A 14476-nucleotide genomic window follows, 5' to 3' on the forward strand; every position below is an offset into this window, starting at 1 on the left:
TTCGCTCACTTTTACATGCTGACTTGCCTGCTTGCTTGCATATTACACCACTATACTTATTATTAACTCCACTTCGCATTATATCAGGGATGTGATGCTGGTGGTGAACCCCCTGGGAATGGATTGGCTATAGGTGCCGGACTTGGTGGTGTGTGAGCGTGCTGCGTGTGTCTTGGGTGCGTGGAGAGTGAGGGTTGTGTCGACCGAGCTAGAATAATGACGAGCCTGGGGCGAGTCTTGCCATGTGGTGCTACCTGGGCACTTAGATATGGAATACTTGTGGCGGGTAAATGGTAATTGGAGGTGGCCTTGGGTGTGAACCTCAGAGAGGTGGAGCCCGGGGTAGAGGTGCTATGGTGGCATGGTAATTGGAAACCCTGATGAAGACATTCTGGCTTGGTCATCCCTAAGGACTTACTAGTACTCAGATTCATCGGGAAGCCTTACATCCCACTCGCCCTATATGGTGCGGGACGGTCGGACTACTTGGTAGAGCGGTGCCACTACTGCTAGGCGAACGTGTGCAAGGAGGTATGGGGTGCGTGGTCCCCCCCCCACACCCTTCCGAGACTTTAGGAGGCCTTGTGGACCCGGCTCCTGACATCCAAAGGGCCCTAGCTCTATCTACGACTCACAGTATCAGCCATCCCAGACTCGACTTGGGATGTTCCAGGGCTGAGAGGTAGGGTGGCATCGTTCTAGGCTAGCAAGTGACCGGAATTCTGCCTAGGAGATACATGGCTCTGAGGATGGCTAATCTTGTGGGTATGTAAAACCTCTGCAGAGTGTATGGTTGATCGATCGATACATATGCTGACTTGTCAGCTATGGACCTTTCCTGGGTTTCTCTTAAACTAGATAGGAGATGAGTCCTTTCCTCCCTCTAGGGTTGGGGTATCTTCCGGTCATGAGCCTTGGGGGCTACGGGCCATTGAGACAAGGCCGAGAGGGAGTTGGCCTGTCGACCTGAGTGTGTGAGATGAGATGTGGTGTGGTGGTGTGGAGATGGTTTGGGATGGATGGTTGGTGGATGGATATGGATGGTGTGGTGGTGAATGTGTTAAAAACTGGATATTATTATTATAACACAAATGTTATTTACTTCTCATGCGCTAAGGATGCAAACCACAGCCAAATATTAGGATCGTCAGATCCCTTGATTATCTTTTCCACTAAAGCTCATCGGTGCTGACCATGGCCTGCACACATCTGGCGGTGTGCAGATTTCCTGCTTCTCAGAGATGCTGACTTTAGAAGGATTAGGAGGTCTCATGCCTACGCTCAAGTTTGGTTCGGAGATGGAATCTACGTTGCACTACGCCAGCTCTGATGATGACCCGTGAAGGAGGAGCCTTCACTCGATAGTCCTCCGCTAGATTAACTCTGTAATAGGTGTGTTCCCCAGTGATGTAATATCTTGTATTCTTGTAATCTTACGATGTATGACTGTGATATCGGCTGGTATATGATAATATGATGGAATCAACTATTGATTTCATCATATTATAATTCATTCTATGGATTTTCCTTTCGCGGAAAATTGAGGATGTTTCAAAATGCAATGTCATGGTCAATACTAACTAAAGGATAAGAAAAGATGCAAACGTGACTTGCAAAGTATAGCTAAGGAAAGACCTCGTTGAGTTGTTGAAGTGAAATAAGAAAAGTGTACTCCTAAACGGATCAAGAAATAACTTTGTTTACATGACACAATCATGTGAATGAAGTAAGTTAAAAGTGTCTCCTCGTTTACAGGTTTTCTAAATAGTTATCGAAATTATGGCAGTAAAGTTCATGCCATATTTCGAGGGGGAGAATATTAAGATCAATTAAGAAATATTAAGATCAATTAAGAAAAATACTCTTCATTAAGAGTGAGATAAAGATTAATTAAGAAAGACGCTCTTCATTAAGAGTGAGATAAAGATTAATTAAGATGAAACCGTTGGAGGAGTAGAACGGTCACAACAACAATACCTCTAAGCAGAGAAATAGTTAAATTCCTGGACCTTTTAAAGTTCTGACAGAAAAATAGCGTAGTCAGCCTCAAAGATGTTTAGGTGGTGCTTAAAGCGCCATATGAGGTTTTAACAAATTAAACCCAAAATAAGAAATTTGAAGATACACCATCTTTAGAAAAGATGAGAAGATCTTGGAGAGCATGGTATGTAGAGGTATGTAGAGGCCTAAGACTTGAAAAAAACGGGACTGCGTGCCCACTTTAGTGATTTAAAACAACGAAATTCTCAATACCTGTTGATGTTGTATTACTTATACAACACCTATTGTTGGTTTTTCGAAGAAGATGAATAATATAAACAAGGATCTTGTGATACAGGAGCATGTAGAATCAATTGCCTCTTGGCAATGAAGAGCAACATCAGCCCCACATATGAAAGTGCCAGTAGCTGAGGCCCCAAAAGGTCTCAAAGAATTAGTAAACCAGTTTTTCTGATGACTATAAAGTCCATGTTAATAAAGAAATTCAAATAGAGGGTGATTCCACCTCATTTAAAGAAGCCATGAGAACCATTTACTCGTTTAAATGGCAAGAAGCTATGTAAGTTGAAATGAATTAGGTCAATACCAACGATGTTTGGGACTTAGTGAAAGGTCCTAATGGCTAGAGGGGGGTGAATAGCCTAATAAAAATTTCTACAACAACACTTAGCAAACCGGTTAGACAATTATGAGGCGAAGCAAGTGTTGCGCTAGCCTACTAAAAATGCAAGCCACCTACCACAATTCTAGTTGATATAGTTTCTATCCACATAATAGCTATGTCACTACACTAAGTTAGTGTGCTCTCAAAGGCTAACTAAAGAGCCACACTAACCAAACTAATAAGCTCTCACAACTAGCTACACTAAAGAGCTTGACAACTAGTTTGCAATAATATAAAGAGAGTGAGCAAGAAGGTTATACCGCCGTGTCGAGAAAGGAGCCAATCAATCACAAGAATGAATAATAATGAAGACCAATCACCTCGGAATCAAATAATAACACAATGATTTTTTACCGAGGTTCATTTGCTTGCCGACAAGCTAGTCCTCGTTGTGGCTATTCACTCACTTGGAGGTTCACGCGCTAATTGGCATCACACGCCAAACCCTCAATAGGGTGCCGCACAACCAACACAAGATGAGGATCACAATAAGCCATGAGCAATCCACTAGAGTACCATTTGGCTCTCCGCCGGGGAAAGGTCAAGAACCCCTCACAATCACCACGATCGGAGCCGGAGACAATCACCACTCTCCGCTCGATGATCCTCGCTGCTCCAAGCCGTCTAGGTGGCGGCAACCACCAAGAGTAACAAGCAATGCACTTGTATTCTCTCCCAATCTCACAAAGATGATGAATCAATGATAGAGATGAGTGGGAGGGCTTTGGCTAAGCTCACAAGGTTGCTATGTCAATGCAAATGGCCAAGAGACTGAGCTTGAGCCGGTCATGGGGCTTAAATAGAAGCCCCCACGAAATAGAGCCATTGTACCCCTTCACTGGGCACAACACGGGGTGACCGGACGCTCCGGTCATATCGACCGGATGCTGGCCCTCAGCGTCTGGTCACGTGATACACGCCACGTGTCCCCTCTCTTTGAATACTGTTCATCCGATCTCAACAGTCAATAGTCGACCGGACGCTGCAGCATAAGTGACCGGACGCAGAGCCTCCAGCGTCCGGTCATTTCCAGTAAGGTTCCAAAAACAAATTTCTTCGACCGGACTCACCCAGCGTCTGGTCACTTGGCGTTTCCCCTGTGCATGACCATGTCAGTGTGACCGGACGCAGCCAGCCAGCGTCTGGTCGTTTTAGCACCAGCATCCGGTCGACAACCGACGTTGCGCTTCTTCTGCTGCTACTGACCGCATGCGCCGGTCCTTCAAAGACCAGCGCCCAGTCACTTACAGTGACCTTCGTCTTTTTTGTCTAGGGTGCCGGTGGCATAGTCGGACTGTCCGCACTTTACGGGCGGACACTCCGTCGATGAAGTTCCTAACCCTTGCTCAAATATGCCAACCACCAAGTGTATCACCTTGTGCACATGTGTTAGCATATTTTCACAAATATTTTCAAGGGTGTTAGCACTCCACTATATCCTAAATGCATATGCAATGAGTTAGAGCATCTAGTGGCACTTTGATAACCGTATTTCAATACGAGTTTCACCCCTCTTAATAGTATGGTTATCAAACCTAAATGTGATCACACTCTTTAAGTGTCTTGATCACCAAAACAAAATAGCTCCTACCATTAATATCTTTGCCTTGAGCCTTTTGTTTTTCTCTTTCTTCTTTTCAAGTCCAAGCACTTGATCATCACCATAGCACCACCATCATTATGTCATGATCTTTATTTGCTTTACCACTTGGAATGTACTACCTATCTCATGATCACTTGATAAACTAGGTTAGCACTTAGAGTTTTATCAATTCACCAAAACCAAACTAGAGCTTTCACTTAGAAGTAATTCCCAATGGAGCAAAAATAGTAGGCTGTTAATGAGTCTACAAGACAAAATGTGACTCCAAAGAGAATGTAGAAAGATATAAAGTTGAAATGAATTCGATGAGTATCAACGATGTTTGAGACTTAGAAGTAATTCCTAATGGAGCCAAAATAGTAGGCTGTTAATGGGTCTACAAGATAAAATATGACTCCAAAAGAAATATAGAAAGATATAAAGCACGACTTGTGGCAATATGCTTTAAGCAACGAGAAAGAATAGATTATAATGAGAGTTTTCTCTCCAGTCTTATGTAAGGATTCTTTTAGAATCATAATGGTGTTAATGGCACATTACGATTTAGAGTTACATCAGATGGATGTAAAGACGACATTTCGCAACGGGGATTTATGTGAAAATGATTACATGGCACAACCCAAAAGGTTTTGTCATGAAAGAAAAGAACATATGGGATGCCGCCTGTAAAAATCCATTTATGGGTTAAAAGTAAGTCTCTAGACATTAGTATTGAAGTTGATGAAAACAATGAGAAAGTTTGGGTTTTAAAGAAAATAAGAAGGACAATAGCATTTATGCAAAGCTCAAGAATAGAAAAATCATTTTCCACATCCTGTGAAAATAACATTCTACTCACTAGTAGTGATGTTGATCTGTCGTTGGAGAAGAAGTTTTGTCCTCAAGTTTCAATGTGAATGATCTTGGTGAAGCGTCATTGGTTCTAGGAATCAAAATTCACCGAGATAGAAGAAAATAGGATATTAGGACTATCGCAAATGCATACTTAGAAAAGATCCTAAAGAAATAAAGTATACATGCGAGTAAACCTACGTCTGCTCCTATAGTCAAGGGTAATAGTTTTGGGAACTTTAAGTGTTCCAGGAACTGATATGAGATCGATCAAAAGAATATGGTTTCATATGCTTCAGCTATTGGAAGCTTGATGTGTGTACAAGTACAAGTAAGAACTTACCCTGACATAGTTTATGTATCCGGGATATTTTAGCAGAAGTCTAGTTCAGATATAGATCACTGGAATTGAGTAGAGAATGTCTTGCAATTTTGCAAAGTATTATAGGCCTCATGCTGAGTAAGAAAGAATAAGAACTCTCAAATAGTTGAGGGTACAAAAGGTTAAGTCTTAGCAAGATGTGTAGTGAAATCCACAGTAGTTGCTAACCCTCGCAGTTGGAGTATTATTATGGAAAAGCTCCAAAGAAACAGCTGTGGTGGCATCAGTGATGCATACCATAGTATAGCTTGTCATGAGGCTTAAGGAACAGGCAAAAGGATGTCAAGAAAATTTGTACCCGGATCTAACAATGATAGACAACAACAATAACCATTTAAAGTAAGTTAACTCCTAAGACAACATATAAAGTGTGCTGCCAAACATATTGACACTAAGTTATATATCGTAAAGGAGAAAATCCAGAATCATTTTGAAAGCATTGAGCACATAAGTACCGAGAAAGTACTTGTGCATCCGCTTACCAAAGGCTAACCACGTAGTACGTTCAGAGAACACACAGTCAGCATGGGTTTATAGAAAAGCCTATGATTTCTGGATATTAAGGACCTAGTTGAGTATCTGTTTCAAAACAGAGAGGTGCATTGTAGCTGTTAAATCTAATGACAACTGACCGTGACGATAAAGCATGCTCTATGCATCGATCTGTGATGGAATGGGAAAGAGATAAAGAAAGTTGAGTTCAAGTATGAGGTGAGATCTAGGGCGAGGTACACCAAACAAGTTTCTCTATCTAAGTTAAGATATTACCCGCTAGATCTACGACTAGAAGTATTCTCATGTCTAACAGATTGGAGCTTTAATAATGAGTTCAAAATGTCTAGCATTGTAGCCATACACCTGGAATACATTTTGCATAGTGGGCATGTAGACGGGAGCACGTCCTGCCTGCGTACCTGATTTGATGTACTGATGATTCATTAGGCAGACGGCATTCTGATGTGCAGTGCATTATTTCTTCAGTGTCGACGAGTTTGAATTCCAAAACACATCTCGCTGGTGAAATTTTTGGATTCATCAGCTTGAGCCGCACGTACAACGGTACAAGAGGATGCCTCTCTCACACACTAGTCGACCTAAATTTAGCACTAATAGCAGAAAGTAGAGAGATTCAAACACACTCATAACACACCTGTCTTTGAAATTGGTAGCCGGGGGTAGGCCGGCTCCAGACAAACTTGTATGGTTTTCGTTGCCACCCGAGCCGACCGTGTACATCTCACCGCGATGACCGACGACGACCCCACGTCTTGTCTTGTTCTCACCATCAGCTCTCTATACGGAAATAAAGCAAAGTTCGGTTCCTTTTGAAAATGTAGTGGTTCGGTTCTTGCGCATAATAGCAGGAGATAGGACTCTCAAAGTTCGGACATGGCGGAGTTTTCTATCTGTTTTTTTTTCAGGTAGCCAAACTTTTGTCAAGGTTGGACCAATCAGCTGCCCAAGCAGTACAATGGAAGCGCGCCCAACCGGCAACCGTTTGTCTTCAATGCGATTCGGAAGATTATTGCAGCACCTCCGAAGATTAGACTTCGGGGCTCGAGTTGACCTGCTTTCTTCGGTCATCTTCGCATTGTACAATGCTCCAACCATTTTAATTTTAATCTTAATCTTACTACTTAGAGGTGTTTCTAACGGCCTCTTTGTTAATTCTTACTAGACGTAGCACCAAAAAAAAAACCTCTAAAAATTCTTGCAATAACTAAAAACGTATTTGAAATCACCAATAATAGCCAATAGATCTATTCTGTTTTCTAAAAAAATTAGCACCACCACCATTATGTAAAATACATGAAATAATCCCTAAAGTTGTATATAAACTACCCTTTATGTCATTACAAAAGATAATTTTAAATACCCTCTAAATTTGTATCTAAATTGTCCACATCTCCCATTAAAAAAAGATAATTCAAAATAACTCCTACATAATTCAATAACTATGTTGGGTCTGATTGGTGTCCAATGTGACACCATAGATTTCAGTACACTGTTGGATCGGAGCGTCCATGCAAAACTCTTTTAACCCTCTAGGGCGCCGTTAAGACGTGTTGTATTAAACTTTTTCTCTACCTTAATATAAAGACGCGCAAACATTTTGCATGATCGAGAGAAAAATTCAATAACTATAAAGTATGCTATATATGTTCCTTTCTACCTTGCGTTAGCTAGTGTCCTGGCCCGTCCATCATAGGTTGCCCAATGTCCTTTCTCCTGTCAGTCACAACAACCGTATGGCTGGTCGTTTCGTCGTAAACGATCGTGGATTATTTACTTCTGGCTAGTTTGGTGTGAGAGAAAAATATTGTTCCAGCTTATAATTCACGATCGTATACGAGCAAGCGAACATGCCGCGAATTCATTGACCCTGTTCGCCGAGAGAGAGGAGGGGGGAGGGAGGAAAGAGAGTGCATGTGTTCGAGCCGAAGGGGTACTTTACGGCATTGGGTATTTGGGGTGTGAGAGAGGGCTCCAGTGGCAATTTGCATGTAATTCTTATAATGGGAGTGCTGGCGCCCGGACGATACCGATCCGTCGGACGGTACCATGGACGCAAGCCCCGCACGCTGCTCCTCTTGTTTCTCTTCTCTGCTCGTTTCCCCTGCGCTTGTCGCTCGCGCCGCGCTCGCCCCCAGCTTGCCCCCGCAGCCCATCCCCACACCCGCCACGTATGCCTTCGCACCGCCCCACGTACGAGCATGCCCCATCGCCCCCTGACCGCAGCACCCCCATTCGCTCGCCCCCAATGCTTCCGTCCACTATCCCTCCGACGAGCCACGTGCCCCCGGCCGCCTGGCTCACCCCTGGCCGAACAACATAGAAAGCTGGAAGAAAACACGTGCAACAACACGGAAATAACTACTTCAACATTAGGCTGAAGCAGCTGAAACACCATGAATATATTATTGCAACAACAAGGAACAACAGCTGCAACATTAGGATGAAGCAGCTGAAACAACATGAACATATTATTGCAACAACACCGAATAAATTGCTGCAACAATAGGGTGAAGGAGCTGAAACATTTGGAACATATTATTGCAACACTGGTGTGAAGCATATGAAACAACGCTCGAAATAAAAACACTTCCAACAACATGGAACAACTACTACAACATGAGATTGAAGCAACTGAAATATACTGCAACATCTCAAGCAATGCTACTGCAACATCCCAAAAACATATGTTGCAACAACAACAAAAATCCCATTGCAACATTCGAAATCATCTGTTGCAACATCCAAAAAACCATTACAACACGGCGAGATCTGACCCCGAGAGCTCGCCGAAACCCTAGCCACCGCCGTATCCATTAGATCCAGAGGAGGAGGAGGAGGAGGAGGAGGAGGAGAGGAGGAGGAGGAGGAGGAGGGCTCAGATCCAGAGGAGGAAGGTGGAGGGCTCAGATCCAGATCCCAGAGGAGGAGGAGCAAGGCCTCAGATCCAGATCCCCCCACGACCTACCTCGTCGGAGCCGCCGCCGTCGTCCTCGTCTCCGGTGGGGTGCGGGAGCCGGGTCGCAGGGAGAGTGGGGGTGCATGGAGGTCGCGGAGGGCGAGGGACGGAGGGAGGAAGGGAGCACGGGCGGGCTGGCGCGCAGCGAGCTCGCGTGCGGAGGGAGGAAGGTCGCGGAGGGGCGAGGGACGGAGGGACGGAGGGATCTCGCGCGGCGACGGCGCGAAGAGCGGGCAAGAAAGCGACGCGGAGAGCGAGTGTAGGAGAGAGCGAGGGCGGAGGAACGGGCGGAATGCGACTGCGGGCCAACGGGTGGAGTGGGTGAAGTGCGAGCGGTGCGTCCCGAAGCCCGGACGCCCGGTCTATAGCATTACCGTTCTTATAAAGTTGATGAGTACTTTCATTTTTATAAATGTGAGATTATGGAAGAGCCTAGAAAAGTCAGGGGACGAGGGCTTCATCTTTTTTTTTTTTTTGAAAATTAGGGGCTTCATCTTAGCTTCCCCTCTGCAAAACAACTTTTGCTTTCATGCATTATTCCTTTAGAAGCCGGTGGAGGATCATGCGTTTGACATGGCTTATGGATAAACAGGTGCAAAAGTCGTTGGAGCAGCCATGTCATAGAGACACTAAATAATCATCATCAGATTTATCATGAGATACGTATTTGGCGTCGTAAATGTTTATGGTGTTCTCTACGACATTGACCGAACTTAAGTAGTTTAAAATAGTTTAACTTCTAAATTAGAGTGCCATTCTTTTTAGACGAAGGTAGTATTTGCCCTCAGAGGAGATACATACCACAAGTCCTACGCTATGTGCACTCCCCCGGCTGGCTACAAGTATAAAGAACATGTAATAAATTTTCTGGAATGGGCATGTCTTCAAAGACAGACAGTTGGTGAACGTGGAAAAACTTGTTCTTGTTGCGTTTATTGCAGTCCACGTTCTTCAGTAATTTCACCACTTTATTGTTCCCGGTGGTGAGCGCCCTGACCCTCCGCCGGGCAAGGGTTTCTCCTTTTCCCATCTCTGACGGTTCCAAGGCAGTGGCTCCCCCACTCCCGTCCTCTCGTCCTTGTGGGTCAGTGGGTGGGTGACTGGCTATGGCTTGCTTCCTCGCAGCTCGACGTGGGGCGCCACTTCCCCTGGACACCGCCGGTGGCTCCGGAGCCTTACGCACGGACTAGCTAGCAGAACATCAGTATTCGGTTGCGTTCAGCGTAGTTCACTTGGCGTAAGCGTTTGCCCCGGGGCCATTTGACCGTGTCGTGGTCACTATACACTTGCCACGAGCCCACGAGTTCGATTATTGGCGTGTGCCTGGTACTCAGGTAGTCGGGGTTGCCTATAAAAAAGGGGTTCTTGTTGCACTGAGCACTACAGCTCAACCCACTCGCTCTCATCACTTCGCTCCAAGCCAGTGCTGCTAGTTAGCCTCCTTTCCCCTTGTGTGTGAGAGAGACAGTACTAGAGTGCCATGGCTCAGGGAAGGGGCAGTGCTCGTGGCAGCAGCGCCGCCGTGCTGGCGCTGGTCCTCCTCTGCGTTCTCCTCCACGGCGAGTTCGCCGAGTCGGCGGTGTACACCGTCGGCGACCGCGGCGGGTGGAGCTTCAACACCGCCAACTGGCCCAAGGGCAAGCGCTTCCGCGCCGGCGACGTGCTCGGTCAGTGCTACTAGCTGGCTCTCTATTCATGTCATCGGCGACGTTCTCGGTCAGTGGTTCAAGTTTAATGGTGTTCACGCGTTCATGCAGTGTTCAGGTACAACGCCAAGGCGCACAACGTGGTGCCCGTGAGCGCGGCGGGGTACAGGTCGTGCAGCGCGCCCAAGGGCGTGAGGGCGCTCACCACCGGTAACGACCGCGTCACGCTGAAGCGCGGCGCCAACTACTTCATCTGCAGCTTCCCAGGCCACTGCCAGGCCGGCATGAAGATCGCCGTCACCGCCGCGTGAGGCGTGATGAGGCACGGCCGGCCGATAAGCCGGCGACCGCCGCGCCCACGGACACGGGCTCGATCGATCGGTGGCTAGCTTACTATTAATTTCCTCTCTTCAAAGTAAAGCAAGTAGCTAATTAGACGGTGCCGCTCTGTTGTTCAACAATACCGTGTCGTGTCGTCGCGTACTTAACCTGCGTGCTAGGAGTTGTTAGGTGTTTGGAGACTGGCACTATAGAGAAGGGTCAGATCGAGTGAGGTACTACTGATGTGTGTATTTGTGTGTTGATGTGAAGAACAATAAAGGCATACGGCGTTTGTTTGTGTGCTCCGTATATCCTGTATTCAATTGATGCGTGCTATAAGCTAGTCACGCTTGTTTGAGCTAGAAAAGAATAAGAAAAATATAGGACTCCAGAGATGGGAGCGAGGATGACGCTAAAGATGTCACAAAGGGCAGTGATGCTGAATCATGAGAAACAACCTCAGTCAGACAAATAAAATGACCGAAGAGAATGGCAGAGATATAGCCATGTAAAATCTATCAAGATAGACCTATATCTCTATTAGCATCATTTTTCATTAATAGCCATGTCATCTCACTAACTTTCAACCTCTTATTGCAATCTATCCATGCCATATCCACCTAACGCAATTACTACATTCAATATATAAGAAATGCAGAATACATCCATATATATTGCTATTTGTTTTTTGCCATTCTATCATCTTATAATTCAATTTAATTTCACTAGTTTTTTATTAGATTCTTTTATTCTCTTGTCCAATTTTGATAACAATGGATGTAAGAATACGTAGGTTTAACTCATACATGCAACGGTTTTATTTCTAAGAAAGTCACGTAACAACGTACGGGATATCCCTCTACTATATTCTAATCGTGTATACAGGTGGAAGAAAAATAGAGTGACGGTAAGATAAAATTCAAATGATGCACTAGTACATAAACTAAACCAATTCCAAGTGGAAGCTAAATAAAATGGGCTAAGATAGTGGTCCAAGGGAGTTTCGAATTGTCACGGCTTTTGAGCTAGCAAATAAAAGTTATAGTTGATCTAAACAACTTAGCTAATTGTACACTTATAATTATCCAAACATGCACTTTATAAAACTCCTATGGTTACCATTGGAGCTTAAAAAGCTTCGAGGGATCCAAGCAAGCCCAAAACCAACTTATTTGGATCGTGTAGAGCTTGGACCAACTAAACTTTCTGTTAGCTAAAATAGCGGGAGCCGGCTAATACTCCCTCTGTCATTGTTTTGTAAACCAGACTAGTGAATTTATATGATTGTCATGCTGCTCTAAAAAGACGATGGTAGCATCCAAAAGACACGAGAATTTATACTGGTTCAGGTCGGAGCCCTACGTCCAGTCTTAGAGATGATCGAGTGCGTGTTCCTCGCTTGAATCCTCTGAAGTTCTTACAATGGGGGTGCAAGAATGATGGAAGAGGTAGGAGAGCTAGAGCTAGGAGATGGGCAGCCAACGGTGTAAGAATGAGTGAATGAGAGAGAGAGAGTCAGATCCCAAGATGGGTGCCCTGGCTGCCCTTATATAGAGTTCAGGCCAATGCATGTACAAAGAAGAAGGTTCTCCCAACCGAAGGGGCGTGAGCCTGAGGGAGGACCTAGCTAACTTGGCTTGCAAGCTACGTCGTCTTGAGTTGCACGTCTGGGCTTGGTTGTCGTCATGGTCCTGTGGCCACGTCGTGGCATGGTGTGGCGTGGTGCTACTATGCCGGCCGTGGCGGCACTGTCGGCACGGTGGTGGTTCGCCAGCCGTCCTATGCGACGTGGTCTTCGTCATCGCCTTCTGGTTTCCTGGGGCGTCGTACAGGAGTTGGTAGTCGCTCCCAGGTCGTCGATCACCCTGTTGGCTTGTGGAACTAATGGCCACGATCCCGAGTGTTGGGGTCGTGGCTCCTGCCGGTCTGGGTGGCCTCCAAGTCAAGGCTTCCGTCGTGGATCCCATCCCGTGGTGGGTAGGATCGTACATGTGTCTTGTTGATCTGTATTTGGACGGTGAGTCGCCGTACTGACAGTCACCGTTTTGGGAGGTGTTGTCTTATCTGTGCTGCGTGGCGTAGGGGTGGCGTTTGACCGGACCGAGGTGACCGTTGTCCCCTCGGTTCTTGCGGGGTCAGTGCGGCGTGCCTACCCTTCTCAGAGCAGGCATGCCTAGCTGTGCTCGAACTCTCCCCGTTTCTCCCAGGGGTCGGGACGGTTGAGAGGTCGTGACTGCTTCCTCATCATTAATCTAATGCCATTACCGCTTACCATTTTGATTAGCGCCTCCCAATGTAATATCATTGTTTAAAATTTAATTAGCACTGGTCATTTGCTTAAGGCCGGTCTCAGTGTGTTTTTTGTGAGTTTTTTTGGTATTAAACAAGCTGACACAGCAAAATATTATAAATAAAAAAGAAATGATAAAAGTTTTATGGAATGGAATGGATTTAATGGTTCCAACACATGACAGTCTTGGGGGTTGTTTGGTTGTTGGCAACCAATCTAGACCACTAGGCACACAAAATTGAGGGCCTAGATTGATGCTAGTGAGGCAAGCTGCATGGGCAACGAACCACGAAACTCTCACTAAGACCGGTCTAAATAGAAAAGACAGTTATTAATTGTATCTATTGATCTCGGTGATGATTGACGGGCATCACAATAATTTCCCTTTGTCCTTACTGTATGTCATAAGAATCCTAAAAATGCTTACATTCGTGGGCATTGTGAGTAGCTTTTTATTAACTAGGTGGTTAGAGAGTTAAAATTGACTATAAACCAGAATGTTTGAACCAACTAGAGTTTTTTTTTATGTTTCAACCTTTTCTTTTAGCTCTAGCTTGTAGCTAATCAAGAGGAACTTAGTATCAACGAACAATTCATATGCGGTGGTGCTGCTTCGCCAAGCTTTGCCCAATGGTGGCTACAGCACTTGGTCGATCCCCGAACAAACAAGGGATGGAAGGATGATGTGATGTGCCGGCTCAGTAACCAACTTGGCCCATCAGTCATCAAGAAACGTCCGTCTTTGACCCAGTTGGCGGGTTGGCGCTGCACGCACTTTGAACCGGTCCCTCAGACCCTCAGTGGCCGATAAACCGACTCCGAAATGGGCACCGGCACACACCAAACGCCGGCCTCCGGTCTCCGGCAGACATCGAAGCAGCCCCGCGGCGCGGCCTCTTGGCTCTTGCCCCCGCATCCACAGCTGGTGTTCGGTGTTCCCATCTCGGGTCTCGGCGGTGCCCACTCGTCGTTTAGTTCACCCGCTGAATCGGCGCCGCCAAATTTCGGCGTACACTGTAGCTACTGTAGCGTTTTGTTTTTATTTGATAATAATTGTCCAATCGTTGACTAATTAGGCTCAAAACGTTCGTCTCGCAAAGTACAACTAAATCGTGTAATTAGTTTTTGATTTCGTCAACATTTAGTACTCCATGCATATACCGCAAGTTTGATGTGACAGGAAATCTTCTTTTTGCATAGTGCTAAATTCTGGAATCCACGAACTAAATTTCTTTCTAGAAAGGGTACCGCCACGAAATAACTCGT

At 45.5% G+C, this 14476-nt stretch overlaps 1 protein-coding gene across 1 annotated transcript; it reads left to right on the top strand.

The window, feature by feature from the left end:
- The first annotated feature begins 10350 nt into the window (after positions 1-10350).
- Positions 10351-11218, top strand: LOC136538357 (basic blue protein-like). Its single transcript, XM_066530330.1, has 2 exons — positions 10351-10620; positions 10711-11218. Exons 1-2 carry the CDS (start codon positions 10434-10436, stop codon positions 10908-10910), a joined length of 387 nt encoding a protein of 128 aa, XP_066386427.1. The 5' UTR covers positions 10351-10433; the 3' UTR covers positions 10911-11218.
- Positions 11219-14476: the final 3258 nt, after the last annotated feature.

Source organism: Miscanthus floridulus, chromosome 2 (assembly GCF_019320115.1).
Source record: "Miscanthus floridulus cultivar M001 chromosome 2, ASM1932011v1, whole genome shotgun sequence".
Lineage (NCBI taxonomy): Eukaryota > Viridiplantae > Streptophyta > Magnoliopsida > Poales > Poaceae > Miscanthus > Miscanthus floridulus.